Below are 23,787 nucleotides of genomic sequence, written 5' to 3' on the forward strand. Positions count from 1 at the left end.
TTAAAGTCTGGAATTTTTTTACTAAAAAAGACATTTACCTTGTGGTATAGCATGACAGCTCTGTCCATTTGCTCCCCCTTTTCCTCATAATAGCAGGCTGCCTCTATCATGTCTTCCGGAGAGCTCAGAAGAGCCAGGTTCATCAGCTGATCATCTAAATTGTTCTCCTATTCAAAAGCAGAGATTTGGCTTCAGGCGTGCCACAAACATTTCATAAATTCTGTCTTCTTGCAAGCCTGCAGCTTTACACAGTCACATAGTAGCCATCAGCCCCCTTCTGTGTAAAACCTATACCAACCCAAGGAATTTGAGCTGCAACAATGATAACTTGTTTCAGGCAGTTTTCTGTTGAAATACACAAGAAAATAGTGTCCCATACAACCAAGGCTTTATTGATGCACCTTTTGTAGAAGATGCACGCAGAAACCAGGAGCATCTTCATAGAGAGCTGTATGAGCAAGCAAGCACAAGACAGAATGGGCACAAACAACTTCTACCGCTTTCATTCGGTATCCTGCCTAAGGACAGAATCCTGCTTTGCATACCTTACACAAGCGGATGGCATTGTTGAATGCCTGAGCCCTGGTATAGAAATGTACAGCCTGCTTGATTTCATCCTGACTCTCATACTGGCGGGCCAAGTGGTACGATGCTGCCCCATTCCCTGTTTCATTTGCAATTTCAGCAGCCTGAAAAGGAAATGGTATAGCTTTACTTTGTGCTCATGCTCATCCTAAGAATGAGAATTCTCTGGAAGCAGGTGGGAGCAGGCTGCCTTACCTTCTGAATGTTGCCCTGAAAGCAGTGCACACGGACTAGGGAAAAATAATCTTGAGCCAGTTCATAGTATTTTAGTGCAGATTCCATATCTGATTGGCTCTCCAGATACTGTGCCCACCATTTCCACAGGCTCCTAGAAAAGCAAAAATACTAATTGCAGTAGCAAGAATTGCTAGAGACTGCATTTTTCACTGCTGGAGATCCTGAACCCAAGACTAGATACATTTTTTTCAGAACATAGGCTTTACCCCTCCTCAAGGGTGATGTTATATAGGTCTGCACTATAAGGGAGTTCAGCCTGGGTATCTATTGTGGCAGTTCTTAAGCGAGATGTAGCATAATCCTGAAAAGCTGTAGGAGTAACATAATGGCTAAGGCAGGGGTTGAACTTGTGGCTGAGAGGATTCATACTCCTTCCCTGCTCCCTTCACAAGCTGTATTTCAGACCTGAAAGTCCCATTCGGGAGAAGGAACAAGCATAGCACTGACTTGTCTTTCATCTTGTTGACATAGTTCTCCAGGGCTTGTAAGTCTTCAGAGAGCATTCGCGGTACCTCGAACCTATGCGTGTCTGACTTCTCATAGCTGTAGAGAAGAACATACTAGATGTGAAATGACTACCTCCTTATTAGCACACATCCTGCATTAAAAAAAAAAATGTCCCAGAAAGCTCCCCAAACATTAAACACATCCCTGTGCAACTGGCTGAAAAGGTGGCAAGAGCCCTGCGCACCTCCTCTTGCCAGGTGCTTCAGTCTCTTGGCCACTGCCAGGAGACCACTGCGCTTACACCACCAGCCACCATCGGAGTCCCTCCTCGCCTGCCTGCCCACTGGGATCATCCAACAGGTTGGTCTGCGCTCATCAGTGCTCTGCTCTGACTCTGAACAGAAGGGACCTTACTTTATGTGATTATTGTTATTATTATATTATGAGGCTTCATATGGTAAAACTCGTATAGAAACAAGATTTCAAACAACAAATAGAACACATTAAAAATCACCTCCCCTAACTTCTCTAGGGACTCATCAGTCACAGGAGAGGACAAAGTGCCAGAAGCACCCAAGTCAGACTAAATTCTGCCACAGCAGAATGTCTGGGATTCTCAGGAGACGTAAACAAGTGTTTTTGTCATGGAAGAGAAAGGAAAAGAGGGCAGTGGTCTTCCAGAGATAAGTGGGGTTCAACTATTAGCACCGACAAGACACTTAACCTTTCCGATGCTAAGCTTTATTACCCTGGGAGGCTGCTGGGGAGTTTGTTGTAACAATGCTTTCATTCCATGAGATGGAAAGCACCAGAAACAGGAAAAGACTAGCTAATTATTAGTAGTCATCACCAGACATCCTCTGTAGCCTGCCTCCAGTCGTCACCAGAGAACAAGGCTCCACATCCCCTGGGTGCCACAGGCTAGGGCTTACTGGGTGAGGGCAAGACTCCGCTCTCCAGTTGCCTCCAGGTGCTTCGCGTAGTTGTAGTACATGGTGCGTAGGTGAACCCGATCGTGAGCTTCAGCTGTTTCGATGGCTTTCTCCCACTGGTTTGAGGCTTGATAGAACTTGGTCAGGAGGTCATAGCGTTTGCAAGCCTTGTACAGTCGCTCCGCATCCTCCTGGAAGGCGAGCATGCAAACAGCTTGTGTTAGCTCCCACAGGCGTTTCATAGGTGTTCTTCACAACAGATACTGCATTCCGGAGTAGTTTATTAGTGCAGCTCATTGTAATGCAATTAAAGTTACAATAATTCAGGCAGGGGGTTTAACCAACTAAATATACATAGCCTGGAATAGCACGTTAATGGGAAACAGGATGTTTATGTGAAAACAAGGAAAGCACTCAGATCCTGGCATTTACTGTACAGTATCGACTGGGGGGGGGGTGGTGGTGGTGACATGAGCAAGTCATCAACAATTAAACACTGTCATCAAGAGCATAAACCACTTCAGAAAGGGGAGAGAGGCTCTTGTGGGGCTACAGTTAATGGCCGCGCTGCCTGTCCAGAGCTGAGGTCCAGGAGGAGGTCCCAGGCACTCAGGGCTTTGGCGAGAAGGCGTTAGGTGCCAGGGGGACCCCCTGTGACCTCCAAGCAGGGCTCAGAGGTGGCAATGCTGTTCATGGGTAACTGAGATCCACTGCTGGGAATAAATGCTAGTAATTTAAGACAGAAAAGGAGGATTTTGCTGATGGTGATGCAAGGGTGAGCAAATTTGGAACTATTATTTTTACGCTTTCAGAGGTACTCCTGTGGAAGGAGCATTTTCCTGCTCCACCCAGCTGCTGTCCAGCTGAACACTATATTTAGTAAATTATCTGTCCAAGACAGAAAAATAGTTTCTGTTTCTTATTGTTTCAAATTCAAAAAAGCATAGACAGTAGAGATGGAAGATGCCTGCACTATGATTCTGTAGGAGACGAAAAAAAAGCAACAGAACTGCATTTGTTTTGCTACAGTTCCCCTCTGCCTCTCCAAATCAATCTAAATATCCAAAAGAAGGAGCACTGACACTTTTCAGCCTCACAGCTTTCTCTGACAGGAAGCTTTTCCAAACATTTAGTTTGAATTTTCCTTTTCTTCTTCACTTTGAGTCAGAATAGTTACTTCTCTAGCATTTATACTCTTAAAATAGTTGTAGATTGCTAAACACCTTTTTAAGCCGAAGTCTAATTAGTCAGCTAGCTTAAAGATGTCCTTGTCTGTGCAATCTTTCTAAGAGTTTAACAATTTGCATTGATTTTTTCTGAACTTCTTCCAGTTCATCAATGTTTTTTTTTCTGGTAATGAGATACTTAAGGGTAGAAGTCAACCTTCCAGCTGTAGCTGCAACAAATACATAGACAGAAGTTAGCAAATCGAAGTCCCAGCACGTGACGTCTCCTCAAACGCAGCCCCAAACAGATTTTTGCTGTCATAGCACCTTGCCATTTTTTTATGTAATTCGTGATTTCCTATGAAGTGTGGGCTATTCAATCAACACTCCTTGCTTAGCTTTTCCCTCGTATAGATCATACACTTGGATCTTTTATGGTTCCCAGTCTAGAAATCTCAGCGCTCTCCATCCCTGCAGGAAACATCAATTTTGCCTAAACTGTTTAAATGCTTTAAGCCAGCCCTCACCCTCTGGCAGGCAGAACACAGTTTTAGACTTTCACTCTACAAACAAACATGTCAAAATGGAACTTGTGTTTCCCATATTAGACCTTAAAATATGTTTGTTGAAACATTTCATCCAGAATACTTTAAAGTACATCCTTTTTTTAATCCAGTCAAACCTAGAATGATTAAGCTTGGAATAATTATGTGTCAAGAAAAGTTTTTCTGTTTAATGTTTCACACATAAATGATCCTTAAAAGATGTTTCCTTCATTTAGCAATTTTTCATATGGGAGTAAAAGTCCCATATAAATTCTCCGCAGCAGTGAAGAAAACAAATTAATTTACTACATCCTTACATGGCTATGGCTTCTGGTACTCTTATTTCCAGGCATCAGATTTTGCCACACTCATTCTCATCTATTCTTTGAGGAACACAAAAAGGGCTCAGGGGACTGCTGAGCCTTGGGAGTTCATGGAAAGCCCCTGATCAGTGTCACACAAGAATCATGCAGCATGGGGCTGTGCAGTGATGGAGGAAACACCTATTTCCCTAGGATAAAAACTCAGCTTCAGGAAAATAATTGTCAGAACTAGTCTTCATGACTCTCTGGAAAGCTGGCAGTAGGTTTTACTTCCCTCTGAAGTTTTTGCATCTCAGAATTTGTAAAAAAAAAATGATCAGTTTCTCATTTTTGTCCCTAGTTAAGCAGGGTATACATTCCCAGAAGTGTGTGGTTGACAGGGTTTACCAGCATGCCCAGCTGAATGGCCAGCACAGCCACTCTGGCCTCCTGCTCTGGCTCTTGTTCAGCCTCCCTCAACGCCTTGGCTCCTCTTGCGTGACCCATGTTTCCAAGGCAAATTTTGGCAACATCGAGCCTCTGAGTCTTCACACACATACGAGCCATGTTCTCCCAGACAGCCTCGCTGTGAGAAATGGGAAAGAAAACAAGAGCTGTTACGGTGTCACCTTTAAGGCTTGTGCACGAAGCAGGTGAGATGCGAAGAAAGACAAGAGAGTGAAAGGGAAAACCATTTGTACATCGGCCACTTGCTGGATGTAACGGACTCCAGTTGCTGTGCGAAGATTGAAGAGGAACAGAAATAGGCCTCAGACATAAAGGTTCCTTCTGGAGCTGAATGCCCATAGCCTTAAGGAAATATTTGGGGGGGGCATTTTACACTAACGTCTAAACAAAAGCAGTTATGTTTGCATGTGTATAAACATTTATCATGCGCTCATCACTGTTCTTGCTGTAACTGCAACATACAGACATTCACAATACCCTCAAGCTGATGTTCAGAATTCAAAAGAAACACTATGAGAAAAGTCTTATATACATAAAACTCACACTGGAAATGTCCTGCTGCTGTCCCGCATAGTTCAAACAGGGAACAGCTATTAGGAGCCTAATAGTTGCACTCAGCAACAGGGAATGATGCATAGGAAACAACTGGCCAAATGATCACCTTCTAATTTAAAACTTGCACTGAAAATGGCACAAAGAAAAGCTTTGTGATGCACAGAACGAGAATTCGTCGGGGTTAGGCCTACCGTTGCAAAGTCCTCTGCCAAGACAGAGGCCTGGACTGGCTGAGACCTGCGCTCCCACGCAGGAACGTCAGGGCTCAGCAGGGAGCATTGCTCAACAGGACTGCGATACAGCTGACCATTACAAGGGGTGACAAGCAAAGATTTTCATAGATTTTGTTTACATTTGACGCTCTTCAGAATAAAATGCAATATGTTTGACTAATCGAAACCATAAGCATTGAAAATATGGGAGTTTTTTCAGTGTGTGAAGCTCAGTGGTGGTATGGTCCATATAGTCACTCAGACACCACCACAGCATAAAATAAGTGTCTAAAGGATAAAAGCAAGAAAAAAAAAAGAAGAAAAAAAAAGAGTGGAATGACACTTCAGGTCCTGCATCTGCAAACAAATTCCCTTCCAGTTTTCCTATGATTAAAATGTTCTTCCCTTCCCAGTTGCTGTGGGAAAGCCCTGCACAAACAGGGGACAGTGACTAACCAGGAAGCAGCAAAGCAGATGAGACACAACGTGCTGTCAAACACACACAATAAAGAAAGGCAGAGAAAAAATGCTGTTCCTAATTTATTTTAAAGTTAGATAATCTTTTATTTGCAACTACAACCGGTATACATTTTTCAGCTAGTAATCAACATAAATATGTGACATAAACTTCATTAAGGCTAAACAGTATAGAAAAAATAAAATAGGATCAGAAGTGATAAATCAAGGACAAATTTCATATAGTTCAGAAGTATTGTTTGTTTAGAAAAGCAAAAATGCATGTCTGAATATTTTACTGAATTTTTTACATCTGCATGCCCATGCTGAATGTGGTTCAAATGCAGCCTTCTCTCATCCTCTGCTCTGACACGTCCAGGTCCCCCAGACTGGGGAGCAGGCAGGACCAGTGAAGGACAGCGAAGTCATTTCTGAACTGGAAAGGCCTTACATAAACTTCAGGGCTAGATCCTTCTGCATATAGGTCTATGCACCGCCACTTGATATAGAAATGCTGACATATCAGCAGAAGACGTGACCTTCCCAAGTTTTGAAAAGCTGGAATTGGTTTCTCTTTTTATTCCAGCCACTGCCTGTATCTGGAACTGGAAAAGCAGGAAAAACACCTTTAAAGAACATTTAGGTCGTGTTAGATATGGTCACCTGGCTTTGATCAACAGGAACAGTGTGTTCCATCATTCATAAAAGACATCAAATCTTGTGCACATGTGCATGGCTGCACTTCACTATGCACAAGGAAAGGAAATGTATTTTCCAAAACCTGTAGTATGCCAGAAGAAGTTGCCAATAGCCATTTCACTCTGGGTGAAAGAACGCATGCCTGTGCTGTGCTTTGTCAAACTGATTAACAGTAGGTTTCTGAAAGGAAATAAAAATCATTGTTTTTCAGAGCTTTGACAGCTCACAATTCTCTCAATGCAAGAAAATGAGAGTTATTGGGCTTGAACAGACGAGCGGATGAGAAATCTTATTTAGACTACAAGGAGTGGAAACTTTTGAAAGGAAACAGACCAAATAGTGTATTTTAAAGTACAAAGTTAAAAGATAACAGAGTGCAGAGACATACAGCGGGACTTAGAAGATGCTACTCATCATCTGTCAGATGTGTTATGCTTTCCCAAATAGCAATGGCTTCTGCCACCTTCAAAGCTCGGTGGGAGCTGCTGCCACAGGGATTCCTCTTCGGGAGCACTTGCCCCACGCACAGCCTGCCCATGGGCACCTCGGCACCCATGCCAGCCGTGCGCAGTGGCCCACCCAGATGTACCCCTGCCCTGAGGAGCTGCAGCTCCGCCAGCCCACCTCTTCCTCCTCCACTCCAGACCGTTTGCCAAACCAACGTGAGAGGCTCCAGCAGCAGGTTACTGCTTGGGTGCAGTAAATACAGAGGAAGAAACTTCTCCAGTTGTTGTGGTCTGCGTTTAGTTTTATTTTGGGAAGCACTGCCTTCCCACCAGTCCCAGCTGGGCTTGGAGGAATGTTTCATCTCATGAACCTGGCCTTGCTCTGCGCAGAGGAGTTTCCCTTCTCCCACGGAGCTGAAGATGGCAGCTGCATGGGGGCAACCCACAGCCAAACCTTCTCCCCTGGCCCACACAGAGCTGCAGCAGAGGCTGGTTCTTTCCAGCAGACATGTCCCTCACAAGAAGGACACTGCTCTAATAAGGTACATACATGTATTACTTCAATTTTCTTCCTGCAGCAAAATAATATAAAACTGTTTCTGCTTTGAGAGATTATTCATTTTAGCACCACACTTCATAGGCTGCTGCTAAAGTACACAAGTATTTCTGACAAAGCAACACCTTATTTGCTTGCAGAGATCATCTTCATACGCATGTATTATATATTTATTAATATATTTGTTTGTGTTTGTTATTTTAATATATTATTATATCTTATTTAAAAACTCAAAAGGTACCAGAGTAACACCACCCTGTAAAATGCAAAAGATCTGAAGTACTTTACAAGCATGAACTACCACACAATGCACAGAAGGTCTCACTGCCTAACAGCGGCACAAACCAGAGCTGCTGACCACCACAGAGCACTGCGACCAAGCCTGACTGGACAACACCACAGAGCACGCTGCACCGAAGCCACGGGGGATAACGCAGCAGATCTGCACTCCCAAACCTGGGCTGGGGCCAGGACACTGGGACTGAGCCACCCACAGCTCCTGCAGAAAGACCAGAGGACCTGTAGCCAGAACCTCAGTTTTACCTCCAGCCTCTCCACACCACAGTCGATTAGAGAGAACAGACGCTTTTTATAGCGCCAATTTTTTTTTAGAGATTTCCCTTGCAAACTATTCAGCTCAAGGCAACTGGCAGGCCTGCTGGCAGGAGCAGGCAGGCCTGCAAGCAAGGGATGAGTTTGGAGAAGAGAAGAGAATGATCTGGGAAGCATCAGCAACACACTTCCGTGTTTCTCTGTGTCTCAGGAAGACCAGTCTCGGCCTTGGGATGGCACAACCTCCCTGGCAGGCGGACACCTCCACAGCAAGAGTCCTGCCCATCAGTTTTGCTGCCTGTTGGGAATGTGAGCAAATTCACGCAAGTCTGGTTCAGCAACAAGAAACGGGAGGTGCAGAACACACAAATCCCAGGCAAAACCATGGTTAGTGCAGCGAGAAAGGCGAATCTGCCCTTGCATCCCTAAAAGGCTGCAAGTCTTCTTTCCAGGCCTGGCCCCGCTGCCGCATATAAAACGCCAAGTAATGATTTACCCTGCCCCCAGCTCATGCTCTGGGAATTTCCTGTTCTTCCGCTCCTCCTCCTCTTTTTCTGCCCCCTGGAAAGCTGCTCGCATCTGTACTCCATCAGCCAAAACTGGGAACTTAACGCAGAGCAGGCGCAGCATGGGCGGGAGAAGAGCCACGGGACGGTGCTGCCCCAGCAGCCCAGGGAGCGACGCTGCCCCACACGGCACGGGAACCGGGGATCTGCTCCCACACCCCAAACACCCCGGGCTCTAGCCCACAGCAGCAGCGCTAGGGAGCTGGACAGCAAACTTCGACCTCTCTTCAGACAAAAAAGTTTTCCTTGCTTTACATCTGATCTTCTGCATTTGTTTTTCTGTGAAACTATGTTTATAGAATCCAGCAGTCTGATTTTACGCCTTCTGTTCCTATATATTTTTCATGGCCTATTTTGCATGAAAGTTTAAAGAAAAAAACCCCAGTAAACGGAGTATTATTTAGAAGTGCTCGAGACTTCTATGTTTGAAGCATCTCACTACAAAATCTGTCTCCCTCTGTTTAATGGGGTGTATTTGGAAAATGAACATATGTTTCATCTCTTGCCTCTAAACATCTTGACTGGGAGCAAAAAAGAAGCTCTCTTTCCAATTTGAGCCTCACTTCATAGAACAGGACCTTGAGCATTCTGCTTTAAAAGACTACTGTAAAATGCAAAGAGAAATACTATACAAGCTATAGCATAGATATAATACTAATATCAGACATAATATCTACAACACTACACTCTATAATATATATAGTAATATATTAGTACGTCCACTTATTATACCACTACATTATATATAATATATCATATTATTACCCCCCTAATGCATACATCTACCTGGAGCGGGTAGGTGTCCCCTTGTGCCTCAAGCACAGCCTGGGCTGTCAAAAATGGAAATAAATCCAGTAAGTGGGAGAGCTTTTGCTGACCCAACAGCGGGGACAAAACAGCTTCACTTCCCTACCACAAAATAAACTGTACAAGAAATTCAGAGCAGATTCCCAGCAGCTGAGCCAGCTGGGACTGCCATGGAGGCACCGGCCTGGTGGAAAGCACTGGCCATGAGACCCACCCTGGTGCAATGGCGTCAGGGCTGACCTGGTCCAACCTTGCAGCCACCGGACACTGCCTGTCCCCAGCCTCCGCTCGCTGCCTGGAGCTGCTTTCTGTGCAAGGGAAAGGGATGGGACAAAGCAGGTGCTGCTTCCTAAGGAAAATTAACAATATCTATTGCTGTTTTTCAAATGTTAATCCCTTGCCTGGATTTCAGTAACTTAAAAGTTGCTTCTTCCAACCCCTGAAAATTGTGCTAGAACAATGTCATCTGGCTTAAATGTACAACAGTGCATGATTCTGACCAGATAATTCATTTATGATCAACTTTATGTACATGTGATTTGATAGACTGGTCACAGGATTAAAAGTGTCATGCTGCAGACCGTGATGGCTACAGTGGGCTTGGACATGGTCTAATGAGACAAACTATGTGACACCTGAGGTTAGCAGGGACGAAAAGCTGATCGTTTAGAAGTACTATGTAAAATTTTAAACACCTCTATAAAAATAGGCACTGATCTTATCTTTAAACCACTGCAAAATAAATAGAGAATTAAAATGACAAAATTGGTGGCTTGCTGGCTGTTCTGTTGTAAGCTGGAAAAAATTCAGGACTTGAAAAAATTAAGTTTTATCTCATGTAGCTAAATTACATTAGATGCTTTTAAAATGCATTTATCGGATTCTGGTTATCCCTGTTCAGTGGGACTAAAAGATAACAAGGAACTACATAATAAATGAAAAGTTGCAACAATTCAATGAGATTCTTGATAGCGTTAATCATATTTTTCTCTGAGAACTATGTCAGGCATTGTTCATGTATGACCAAAACACTAAAAGCTGTTTAGATTATTCCTAAAATTTCTTTCCTGGCCGAAACAGAGTATTTTCTATAATACCATGTTACATAGATTTTTCTGTTCCAAACTTAGCCTGATAAAATCAATGCCAGTCAGTGTGAACTGTATCAGCTCTAGTGGCCTAAGGAATGCAGGAATCACTGCAATTGAATATACTGCTGCACACTGATCAGTAGAGGAGTGCCTGTCAAGGACTTCAAGGATTAGAAGGATTCCTGGGCTGTTTTGTACTGGCAGCACAACATCTCTGAGTGAAGACAGAGAATGTGAATGTGCCAGCAAGAACCATTTGATTAAAACTGTAACAAAAATGAATAACTAAGCCATTTTGGTATGAGCGGGCTAGGAAAATTTAGCAGATCTTTGCAAAACTCACTTAATTTTGACTTAGTGCAATCTACTCATTTGGGGAATTCCCCAATTTTACATCTTTAGATATTGTTATTAGTTGAACAGAATGATAAAAAGCCATTTCCCTACTAAAAAATAACAGAAAAAAAAATTGTGCCCTGCATCAACAGCTGTAAACAGAATTTACTGGGTAGTAAATGGATAAATTCAGTACGGACGCAAGTGGTTATCTGATATAATCTAAATGATTGAGATTCTGAAAGTAAAATTACATTTACATAACAGATTTCTCACCCAGAAAGACCCAAAATGTCTTACAAGCTGCAATGCAAATTGTGCGGAGTAATTAAACCTACCACTGAGCAGAACCACTCCCTAGCGTGGAACAATCAATTAGCAAACAGCTACTTCCAGACAAGGACATCCACCAGAAATTTTGCCATTGGAAGAAAAGTCCTCATGTGCTTGCTGAATTACGGCAGGCAACAGCAATTACTAGTGCCTCGCACTGCTCCCCAGGCACTCTCCATACCGGTGTATTATCTGGACGGGCTGAAGACAGCAGTGCTGCTGTCCTTTCTGCTCTGTAAGCCATGATCGGGGCTCCCAGAAAAACTTCCATCATCACAAAAAGTCCCAAATCAGCTGTGATGTGGCAGTCCCCACCAACAGAGAGAAAATATGGACTTAAAATTACGCAGCCTTTTGGGAGATGACCACATGTCACCATAGCTAGAGGGACAAAGCATCCGATTTAAGGCCAACTTTGTCACCAGACTCAGTGCCACCTCCTGTGTTTGACGTGGCAGTGGACGGATCCACTCAACTCACCCACAGCTGCTCCCAGCTGCAGCTCACTGCACAGCCACCCACCCAGCTGCAGCCACAACAAGGGGCAATCTGGGAGAGAAAGTGATTTATTTTTTTCCTCTGGGAAAGCTGCCTTAAATGCAAACTCATTGATTTGCATGGATTTGCAGATGTAACATGAAGCATTTCTCAAGCATCATATATCTCAAACCATAAGCTAATGCCATGATGTTTAGCTTACCTGGTCCCTTTGATGCTCAAAGACAAGTATGGCTTAGGAAGAAGACAAGTACGGCTTAGGAAGAATATGGTTTATTTCTAATGTTGATGGAATTCAAAAAAGAGGTTGAATATTCTCACACCAAATAATTGGTGTGGAAAGAGGAAGAGATGTGACTGAGTTTTAAATTAGACCGAGTTGTTCAGCCTTTGTAAAATAGAATAGCTGTATTTTTTTTTACACATAACATGCAAACAAAGTTTGTGCCCTTCTGAAAACACATGCTTAGACTTCAACCACTCCCAAAAATCAGACAGGAGGGGGCAGAAGCAGGTGTGCGACTGGGTAGGAGAGATTTTCTGGCATTATCTGCATATGAACCTCATCTGTCTTGCTGCTGAATCACAGGACTAAAATAATAACAAATAATCCATGGGTTATAAAATATGAAATTACAGTAATTGTTGTTAGGAAATTTCTTTGAAAACTGGCAGACACCAGCGTGTTATTTATATTGAAACTTCTGAAACCTGAGATGTATAGAAATGTGACCAATCACAGGAAAAAAAGAAACCTGAGATGCTGTACTGCTGTCAGAGTACAAAGATGCTCAAAGTACCTAAAGCTTAATCCATTTAAGGACTAAAAATGACCCAAGCGCATAGAGGAGGGCTGAATTCACAGCCAGATTTGTAGATTCATTTCCAGTAGCTGAAAACTAATTATAGGGACGTATGAACTTCACTGAAATACCTTCCACTCCTCTCAGCAACGAGTCTTAGAAAATAAAACGTTGAATTTCAAAAAATTTCCAAAGACTTTGTCTACGCCATGGCTCCTCGCTACCTGCTCTTCGGGCTGTCAACAAGCACGTCACACCTCCAGTCCACAACGTTTACTCCACCATACACTATTTAACACTACCCGCCGCACGGCACTTCCCAGCCCGCCGGGCCGCGGCAGGCCCAGCGCCGGGCGGCACGGCGGCGGCCAGCGAGGCCGGCGGCCCGGAGGAGCCGGCAGCCGGAGCGGGCCGAGCCCGCCGGGGGTGGCTGCACACCTCCCCACCCCGCGCAGCACCGGCTGCCTGTCCCCGTGGAAATGCGGGACAGCGAAGGGCCCTCGGAGAGCGGAGCTTTGCAGAACCCTCCGGAGACACCCGTGTTCGCGGACAGTTTGAAAGGTCCTCAACAATCCTTTTTCAGCCCGTTTACCAGAGCTGCCTCCCGTGCTGCGGCCCTGCCCGGCGCCGCACCGCGCTGCCGGCAGAGGCGCCGTGCTGACGGGAGCGGGGGCGCTGTGCTGAGGCGCCGCAGCAGCCTTCCCGCCCTGCGGCTCTTCACAGCGCGCCGGGACGTGGAGCCGGGGGCTGCGCCAGCCCCGCACGGCCACAGCGCAGCGATTTTCAGCTTCATTCACGTCGTAACACTTGGACTGCCTTTTCAGACACTCCCAAATCCGCCTGATTATCAGGCTGAGAGTCTCCATTTCCTATTTACCTGCCGTGCTCCCTTCGAGGGTTGCAGCAAGGAAAGGGGACGGCAGCAGAACCCGCCACCCCCCGGCTCTCGTCATGCCGTTCAGCAGCTGACCCCAAGATTGCTTTGCTTTCAGTAAAAAGCATTTCAGAATCCCGCTCTCCTCAGTCCATTTCCGCAGACCTGATGCTCCGAGGGGTTTCTGTTTCCCCGTTCCCAGAGGGCCTCTGCTCCGCTCCCCGGGCTCCCCCGCGCCGGAGGAGGAGTGAGCGGGGAGGGGGCTCGCCGAGGGGAGGAGGTACAACTTCAGAAGTCTCCATAGCCTTTTCCTTTCAGGAAACACATCCTGTTCATGTTTGACTGCTGTGGCAGTGGCTCTGTTTGTTGCAGTCGGCTACGCCCTGAGGCTCACCAAAAACATCCACAAAAACAGCCATTTCCTCTTCGGGGGGGGGGGGGGGGGAGGCTTTTCCTCACAGCAGTGGCTGTTCTCCGGTCCCTGCACTTGCAGCTCGGCTTTTCGGAGAGGGACAGGGCACCACAAACTCCTGGAGATACTCCAAACTTGCAGAGCTGCTCTGGGATGACGGCAGCCACCTCCAGTTCAGCTTGGCTTTGAGAGAATGACGTTTGTCACGGTTTGCGGGATATTCTGAAGTTTGCATCCGAAAAAAAAAGGCTTTCGGAGCGGTGCCGGCTGGCTTGGAGGACCCGGCGCACTTGGCACGCTGCTGGCGAGCATCCCCGCCTCTGCCCCGGCAGCAGCTCAGGCTCTCCTGCTCGAGACTGGATTCTTTCTGGATTCGTCTCATCTCACAAGGAATGGACCTCCCTATCGTTCACTTTGTCACAGGACTGGCATTACTTATCAAAGTGCAAGAAGGTGGATAAGCCAAAGCTGGGAAGGACCTAAAAAAGCTTCTTTGTGTCGTTATTTTATGGAATTCTCCTACCTACCTCGCAAAATTCTCATTTGCTTGATCAGAAACACCTCTGGAGTTGACTTTGAGAATGAACGGTGATGTCCTCTAGCCATTGGTAACATCCTAGCAAAGCTGCCTCTCTCTCACGTCCAAGTTCAATGCGCTGCAGCTGACTGAGACCTCGTGTCTTCTGCAAATAGAGACTGGCAGCAAGCTGACAGTCAGATATGACTGTCCAGAAACTGGTAGCCACAGCTGTGTTGGTAGCCCTGGTCTCACTTATTCTTAACAACGCAGCTGCCTTCACTCCCAACTGGGTATACCAGACCCTGGAAGACGGGCGCAAGCGCAGCGTGGGGCTCTGGAAGATGTGTTGGCTGGCAGAAAAGAGCAGAGGAGGTGCAAGCACGAGTGCCAGGCACGGGCAAGGGGAGGAGCGCGAGTGCGAAGCCCTGGGCTGGGGCTCAGAGTCAGCTGGGTTCCAGGAGTCCCGCAGTACTGTCAAACGTAAGTTTAATCTCTTGTCTTCTCTGCTTACGTTAAGGTCACAATTGATACCGTTTACCTGGTCCCGAGGAGATTTATAGCCTAGCAGATCATCCTGAAATAATTGTTAACCATCTGATTCTAAACATCTCTTAACAGTCATCCCCAAGTAAATTAATTTGGGAAAATAAGAATAATTATGTCCACCAGTGACAAACTAAACTCCTCCTCCTCCCTCCTCAAAAGCAGTAATCTGCGTTGCACTATATGGTTTATACAGCATATGGAATGATGTACTTTGAAAAAATAATCTGTGAAGTGTAAGTCTAAATCTTTGAGGCATCTGCCACTCGCTGTTCCCTCTTGGGTTCCTGCTATAAGTGTGTCCCTTCCTGCTCAATACATTAAAACCCAACCACAGTTGCTCTGAATACCATAAAATTAAAAAAAAACACCAACCCAAAAACCAAAGAAACTATTCAGGTGCCAAGTTATTTCTCCCTTCTGTTTACTTTTGTTGGAAAAGACAGAAATAGGTTTGGTGAAAACATGTACAATTGAGATAGGCCTTAATGCACGCAACTATTCTTGGTGAAAAAACACAAATAGTACACTACTTGGGGAACATGAAAATCATTAAGCACGGTGTATTTCTCATTTTGCACATTCAAACTCGTGGGATCTGAAAATATGGCTTAAACTGAGCTAGTTAAAATTTTTGGGTAAGATGAAGCCTGTAAGCCAGCATTGCAAATTCTAAATCTGAATAATAAAAAGCATGCCTTTGCTGTCATGTTCAGAATGTTAACAGTGTACCCTGCTCTTATTAAGAAACTAGAGCAGAACTGTGCTTGGAATCCCTGCAGTCATCTCAGCTGTGACCCCAGCTAAGTAAGGGTGGCTCCACCGACAGCCTCCGCTTCCAGCAGCTGGTAAAGGGCCAGGGCTGTGGGCGGCAGTGCCTTGGGGGCCATCGCTCAGCCAAATCAACGCTGCAGCCGCATCGTTGAAGGAATTGAATTTAACAGAACGAATATCTATAAAGTTCATGCCTTGGCGGACACGAGGATTTTCCAGAGATTTTAACAGTGCTCATAAACAGCTCTAGTGCCTCTGAAGGACGGTAGCATTAGTAACATAAGTGATTTCAGATTTTTTTTTCATGGTTTGAAATGTGGAGAAAAAGCAAAATACTCTGCTCCTCCTCTTACATCCCTCTGGAGACAAAAAACAAAGAAATATGAGGAATTTATTTTCAAAAAATGCTTTAATGTGGACCCATTCCGAATCATGTTTTCCAACAAAATTGTGCAGTAACATTTTTTGCACATTTGCTAATATTAAACCTGCATAAATCACAAACAGAAAACTTCTAAACTATTATAAAGCTCTAAACCTAACTTTCAATTCTTATTTAATTGTAAGAACTTTTGTAACAACACATAATTATTAAAAGGATTAGACTGTTGAAAAAAGTTCCTTGATGACTATCTGCAGCTTTATCACTGGAATCACTGCCCCAATTAGTATTTATAAGCCATGTTCTAACTTGGAAAATATGCACACCATTCATGAATTTTAAAAGTACACGTTCTATGTTCAACAGCTAGAATGAGCTCCTGCATATTGAATTTGGCTCTTGCAGCATTTTAAGCACAGAAACTTGCATTTCTTGCTGTGCACAGGTCAGAAGATGGGTGGTGCTATAAAGACTGGCATAGGTAGTTTCACAGGAGAATTGTATGGGCATCAATTTTTACGTCAAATAGAAGCAAAATGTGGTAGAGAATTTTAAAATTTCAAAGTAATAATTAGAGCATGATTAAGTCCCCAGAATAATTCTCTAAGAAACTCTTTAAAATTCTAATTTAAAGGAGTATTTTGAAGCCAAATGACTTAATTTGTATAGGAATAAAGCATCCAGTCACTGTTTCATCTGGGAGCACATAGTAAGCAAAAGGCCAATTCTGAATCTTTATAAAGCATTTAAAAGAAAATCTCCCGTCTGCAGCTGTGCTATAACAGACTAAGGAGGAAACAAATCTGTTGCACGTATTTGTAAGGCAGATGGATTTCCATGGATTGTACAAATAGCCAATATAAGCCTGATTCTGCATCCATATTTTTGTAATTTTAAACAATTTCTTTAATAAGAAATGACACATTATTTTAGTAATATATACGGTAATCCACATCTGTCGGTTGTAGATAAATCACAAATGTGGATTTGTGTGTATGTATTTACGTACATATAAAAAACAACTTTCTGAGCAAAGAAATTCCTTCCTCAATGATAAGAGTTAACATGTAGTATTGTGGATGCCATTTGTAGAACAATAAATAGAAAATATGTTCTTCCAATAGGAATGCAAAAAAAGGCCACAATCATGTTCAGATAAAAGAATTTATTTCTATACATACACACACACATATTTGGGGGGCAAGTTATTTAATCTTACAGTTCAACAGAAAAACTGTAAAACCTTTGAGAATTTGCTTTTCCGTATACTGATGACTTCTGTACAAGTAGTATGTAAATAACCACCAGCTAAATGCACTACTATAAGCTGGCTTGCTCACTGGCAGAGAGAAGCACATTCGTAAAACCTATTTTTCATTGACTTTCACTGCCTGCTTTTTTCCCCATTGATGTCATTGGCAAAGCTCCTTTTCAGGGGACACAATAAAGCTGGGGTGGGGTTTTTTTCCCCTCATCATAAGCACAGCTCAAGCAAAATGATTTGCACGAAAAATTATGGAAGTAGCTCATTGTGTCAGGACTTGCATGTCCTTAAACTAAAAATAAACTACAGCAGATTGAAACAAATAATAACTGAAGTTTTGCACGCTTTGGGTAGAAGTCATAGTAAATGGTTTGTCAAAAGAGCGTGCAGGGAGTGAACAGAAAAAGTCAATGTGATGGAGCACGTCTGCCAAAAGCCTCTCCAGAAACACAAAGTCAGATTTCATACCAAATACTTCTCTGATCCAATACCCCACGAACAGGACATCTGTGTGAATTATTTCACCGTAACACAAACCACTGGAGCAAGAGGAAAACTAAGGTGTTTTGCCTTCAAGTCCTATGATGTAAACACTGTATCAAGGATATTAAAGTGTCAGTAAAGGACCACTGTTACAAATACTAAGTGACATGAAAGACAAGGGGAGATTACAGATGCTGCAGCAAAGAGATGCTGTTTAAATTGAAAAAAAAAATAGACATAGGAAAAACAGAAATCCAGGGACAGGAGTTAATAATATTTAAAATATTATATGGAAACGAAGCGTCTCCAATAGGTATAGTGTGAACTATTCCAGCCAGGCACAACACAAGAAAGGTGGATGACTTTGGTCTTAGGGGAAAGCACCTCAACTCTGTTCCTCAAGCTCAAGCCTCACTGCTCCTGGAAGGGGGAGATCTCAGGGCCTTCCATCTGTCTTTAGCCACTGCTTTCTTTCTCCCCTTCTCACTGTGCAGTCCTGCACCCTTCTTCCAACCATCTGTGATGCTAAAAAGCTTCTGTGCGACAGTTCAAATGACTAACAGCAAGAAAATACCCAGGGTTGGAGCGGAAGGGGTGGGGGGGGATGGGGATGGGGCTTTTCCGTGATTATTTTTCTGTTGGCTTAAGCGGTGGTATCAGAGTCCAAGTACTGCTTCTAGCACAAGCTGAGTGACGCAAGTGCGATGACAGGTGAGGTAGCTCCCTTTTAGTGGCAACAAACTATGAGATCTGAAATCTTTTCTTACGCTGAGAATCGGAGCCCAGTTATGAGGACACCAGTCAAAGTTTTTCTAACATGGACAAACCACCAGACGATACGAACTTTAAAGGCTTCACCTCAGATGGTGCATCCCTGCTTCAGAACACTTTAAGGAAACCTAGCCAGGTTGCCTAACTCTGAGTGAGGGCAAAGAAATTTGCCAGAGGTTACAGAGATGCAGTTTCAGAGCTGTTGCAAAATTTCAGAAGATTATGCTCTTGTCTGCATCTCTTAACCCTTCAAAAAAAGACCACATGTAGTAGAAGCATACACTTAGTAAGATCTTTGGTAGGACAGCATGCCTGCAGTACTCGGCTTTGTGCCCACTTAACGCATGAGCAGTCACAGCACACTGAGCGATGCAGCATCACACGGGGACACATCAGCTACTTTGAGTAGTGAGCACATGTAGCTTCACCACCAGCAATGCCCTCTCAGAGCAAACCCGACCTGCTCAAAGCCACCATTGCCTATGTCCTGGCCCAGCACCAGGCCAACAATACTGTGTTGCACTGTGTGAATGCACCAGATTATTTGGAATCAACTTAGATATTTTTAACCATGCTGCACGGTACAAATATGCCCTTAAGCCCTACTGTGCTACAAGGCTATCTCTGGGTGGACAGATGGAGCTGATTTATTCATTAGCCAAGGTCACAGTCTGTCCCTTTTTGTCGAAAGAACATTACAAACAATGTGGAAATGCAGGAATAGGGAGGGGTTTAAGAAGATACAAAAAACTAGCTTGGTTTTTCAGGGCTCCAGAAGATGTAACCAAAATCCCAGCAGTTGGAAGTGTGTATCAACTGCAGATGCCCAGAGCAAGATAGCTCTGGTTAACTGTAGTTCTTACAAGGAAGTAAAACCGGTGCCAGGGAAAGGCACAGTATCCTGAGCAACTACATGACTGCCATAGGGACCAAATATAAACACCTGTCCAGCCTAAATGTATGATTTATACAAACACACGTACACTACGAAATACAGCAGCTAAGTCAGGATGCTGCTCGGCGTGGGAATAGGGAGCTGACATTTGCTTGCAGAGGGAACAGGTCACTTGAGTGCCCATGTCCACCGTGTATACGCAAATTTCTGATGTCCACAAATTTCTCTGAAATTTGGCTGGATGGAAGTCAGGCTGAGTCAAGCAGCTGAGCCGGTTGTAGATACATATTACATTTTCAGTATATGGAGATCAAGAAAGGAGGCCCACTGCATTTGGGGAAGATGGGAACTACCATCAGATTTAAAACAGCCCCAAACCTTATAAATACAGGGATGCCTGGCAAACTGCTCAGGCTGTTGGACAGAGATGGAGGCAGTGCAGACAGCTGGCAGCTTGGGGCTTGTGATTTCCCCTCCTAACATCTGCAATATGATCAATATTTAAATAAATGAAATTACTAATTTAACGGTAGAGGCCAATACGCAGTCTTTCTGTAGGTGAATTGTAAGACGTCTGGCTCTTCAAATTAGAGTGAATGCTCGTTTTAATGTTGACTTACTATGCTGTGTACTTATTTTGGAAAAGTTAAAAACTTTTTTGGATTCAAGATAGGAAAATGAAAGCAATATATGTTTCAATACAGTGCCTTCACATGGGCTGCACATAAATATTATCAGAGAAATCAATGTTCAATTACTCTCACTATCAAGACTTTCAATTCAATTAAAGCATTAAGAGTGAAAATTGCTATGGAGCTTTTGAAAGTTTTAGATTAAATACATTTATTACAGCCACCAACACTTAATACCCTACTGATGTTTATAAACAGGCAAAGCATAACATGTAGACACCTAACATCTCAAAAGGAGCAATGTAACAGCCTTGTCTGTTAAAATTGATCTCTGTATAGAAGCAGTCTCAATGCTGAGTTTGAAAGGTTCCCATCATTTAACCATAGACATTTATTTATGTTGAAAATACTTGATGTCTTCAGACATAACTACTGAAGCTGTTAAAAAAAATCCAGACCAACCACATTCATCTGCTCTCCCCAAACAAGATCTGTATGACTTTCAAAATGTTTGAATATGAAGTTTCACAGTCAGATGAGCTCAATCATGAAGTTCCAAAATTCCTACAGGGATGGAAGAGTTCACCAGTTTGTCACATCAGAACATTCTTTTAATTGTGCCAAAATATATAAAATTCTTCCTTTTTTTTAAATGATTATTTTTAAGTGAAAAAGCATAAATTGTATACTTCGGACAGCTACTCAGGAGATGAAACCAAGCAAAATTTAGTGACTGTTCTCATTTTTAAGATATGTGTCCAGCAACAGAACATACTGAGGACTCCTTGTAGCTGAAAGCTATATGACTGCTTATGGAGATTTAAAAAGAAAAGAGAGAGAGAGAGACTTTCCTTTTCAGGATAAAGTCCTGTCCTTATAAGACGACATGCAAACAACGTCCTCATGTAGAAAGGGTACAAACTATTGATGAAAAAACTAGATTCAGATCTGTTTCACTTTTAAGAAATTAGTGTATATTCACACCATCAAAATATATCTGGATCAAAGAGGCCGTGCTTTAATTAAGTCCTCCCATGGTCTCAGCTACATAGTCATACAAAGGTGTACTTAGATACTGCCAGCATTTATTTTACTTTGTTTCATGACTACCTTTAAAGTGTTTCAATATATTTCCAAATTCATACTCCAAAAAACAGCTCTAGAGGTTAATAACATAAATACCACAAATTTAAACCAACAGAAGAAATTAAATGTCTGAAGACTTTCTAAATAGAGCACAAGTTTGGGACAAGCTTAGCATGATGCTGACTGTCAATAAATAATTACAGTGATTCTGTTTATTGTCCTTATTATCTCTAACTATTTTAACAATAAATGCTGAATCTCCTATGTCTGTATTGTCAAATGAAGCATAGTTGTACTTTTCATTTTCATGGTGCTTTCTATATTCAAGGCATAGCTCCAGCTGATTTCCATGTCAGCTGTGGAGACCGTTTCTGCACATCTGATCTTTGCTGACAATGCTGACATCCAAAACAAGAGGAACACACAATTAGTTGCCAAAACTAGATTTTTTTAGAATTATAAAGAAGAGTTTCTTCTAAAATTATTTATTAGTACAGAACTCAGTTCTCCAGGTTGGAACTCGATGTCATTAACAGCAAGACCATAAGTAAGAGTTATCAAGACAGCAGTCAAATAGAGAGCTGGTCTGAATGGCACCACTTGAGCTTTTTTGCAAAGTAAAATTTCATGTGTTGAATGAATCAGAGCTCCCATGAAAAAACAGCATAAGCCCATATCGGTAGAAGTGTACTGTTCTGGCTTTTCCCAATGTTCGGATGCTTGGCTTTGTATTTCTGAAGTCCCTGTAATGCGGATTTTAAAAATTACTCCAAAAGGCTGAAAAAGTAGAACTCTGCTACACAAAACCATGCACTAAGCCGAACCTGAATCATGGGCAGGGTTCAAACCTTTAGGTTAATGCACAGGAGTAACTGTTACTTATTTTCCAAATGGCTTAGTGACTGCGGCCGGAATGAGAAGTGGAGTTCACCAGAGCCACCCAGCGAGAGCTCAGAGCTTGGGCAGAACAAACTGTTTGCTCTTGAGTATCTGGTACCGCAGTGGCTGGATGAACACATGCACAGACTGTGGTCAATATTGTGGCACATCTGCTGCTCTGACAACAGAGCCATGGTGTGATGAACATGCCTAGCGCTGCTGGGCTGTCAGAGGACTTGGTTGCCAGCTATGGTTCTGTTAAGGCAGTGTATACTAAGACTTACCAGACTACTTACTGGAATGAATATTAATAGAACAGCAGGAGATGCATCCCTTATCTCAGAATAACACCTCAGCAAAATGTCAAGTTTCAGAGGAAAACCATGTACTCAGTTAGAATCTCTTAATTATATTAGAGAAAATATAATTACTGGCCTAGTTAGATTAAAATTTAATAGCAGAATATGATCTCAGCCTGCAGGCACCCAGCCCAAAAAGATGAAGTCTAGCAAAGTTACAAGCAACCAAAAACAGTTGCTTGTTATTATTCTTACAAGGGAAGCAACTTAAGCATAAGAAGCATCACCAGTTCTATCCATAATTATTTAGAAATGTCTGTTTCAGAAACACAACCATTTATCCTCCTTTCCAGAATAAAGTCATGCATGAACACTAAACATTTATGAAGACAATCAGGTACATCTCAGAATGCATACTCAACAATTCACTGAATAAGTAATCAATAAGTAAACCCAAGAACCATAAAAAAGCACCCAGAGAATACTTTTTTTTAGAATTCCTTTCATCACAAACATAGCAACCATTTAATTCCTCCTATAAAGTCTGCCTTTTTATAATGACAGAGAAAAAAGGTTAACAACTGAGTAGCGTTTCAAAAGCAAGTCAATAATGAAAAGATATTACACTCAGAGCTCTAGTTGGTTGGAGTAATTTTTAAAATCAATACCTAAAAGTGTAGCTTTTGGTCAAAAGAAAACTGAAGTTAAACACAACTAAAGTAGTTGTTTAATACCAAAACAATCAATAGAAGGAAGGAACAAAATTCCTCAAGAGGTTTACACTATAGATAAACTGATAGATGTCATCAACTTAGTAGCAGCCTGAGGTGGTACTGTCCTTCAGCTAAGCATAATGAATTCCTGCCCATCTAATTACAAAGTTTAAATAGCATTTTTAGATGTAACACTTTTTGTGTCCCACAGAGGTGATACACTAACATCTCGCTCACAGTCAGCTCCTGCAGCTGAGATGACAGGCAGGGAATTGTGAAGGCACGGCGAGATGTTCGCAGTCAGTACCGTTCCTGTACGGTCAGTAAACGCGCGGTCACGAGGCTCTCCCCAGGACTGGTAACTTAATAAGTTACAGAAGCTGGACTTAAGCTTGCACTAAAATTTTTCTTCACCAGAAGTGGTATTTCTCAGGGGAAGTTTTAGACAAATATTAAAATATCTTGGGCCATTTAGTGTCCTTCATACTCACTCTGTGCTTTCATCAGTCGAAAGCCTGAATTCCCATCTATGATTGTTTTTTCCCTATATATAGACAGAAAAAAGGGAAGAAAACCTCATGTTTTAAGCAATTAGCATAATCTGACTTTTGAGTGAGATCATCCTTCCTCGTTGTTCTAAAACACTGCAAATTACTCTCCGATATGAC

General features: G+C 43.0%; 2 protein-coding genes across 4 annotated transcripts in view; one reads left to right on the top strand and one right to left on the bottom strand.

The window, feature by feature from the left end:
• IFT140 (intraflagellar transport 140) overlaps window positions 1-23,787 on the bottom strand; it is an 88,762-nt gene that overhangs the window by 3,608 nt on the left and 61,367 nt on the right. For all 3 annotated transcript variants that reach the window (XM_075436235.1, XM_075436234.1, XM_075436233.1), the window contains 6 exons: window positions 4,623-4,800; window positions 2,202-2,392; window positions 1,270-1,365; window positions 781-913; window positions 546-689; window positions 39-167 (listed from right to left, as the gene is read on the bottom strand). In XM_075436235.1, the coding sequence (XP_075292350.1) occupies window positions 39-167; window positions 546-689; window positions 781-913; window positions 1,270-1,365; window positions 2,202-2,392; window positions 4,623-4,800 (871 nt within the window). The remainder of the gene's footprint in view (window positions 1-38; window positions 168-545; window positions 690-780; window positions 914-1,269; window positions 1,366-2,201; window positions 2,393-4,622; window positions 4,801-23,787) is intronic.
• Window positions 13,936-23,787, top strand: part of TMEM204 (transmembrane protein 204) — a 31,425-nt gene continuing 21,573 nt past the window's right edge. The window contains exon 1 of the mRNA XM_009939184.2: window positions 13,936-14,878. Within this exon, the coding sequence (XP_009937486.1) occupies window positions 14,599-14,878 (280 nt within the window). The 5' untranslated portion in view covers window positions 13,936-14,598. The remainder of the gene's footprint in view (window positions 14,879-23,787) is intronic.

Source organism: Opisthocomus hoazin, chromosome 15 (genome assembly GCF_030867145.1).
Source record: "Opisthocomus hoazin isolate bOpiHoa1 chromosome 15, bOpiHoa1.hap1, whole genome shotgun sequence".
Taxonomy (NCBI): domain Eukaryota; kingdom Metazoa; phylum Chordata; class Aves; order Opisthocomiformes; family Opisthocomidae; genus Opisthocomus; species Opisthocomus hoazin.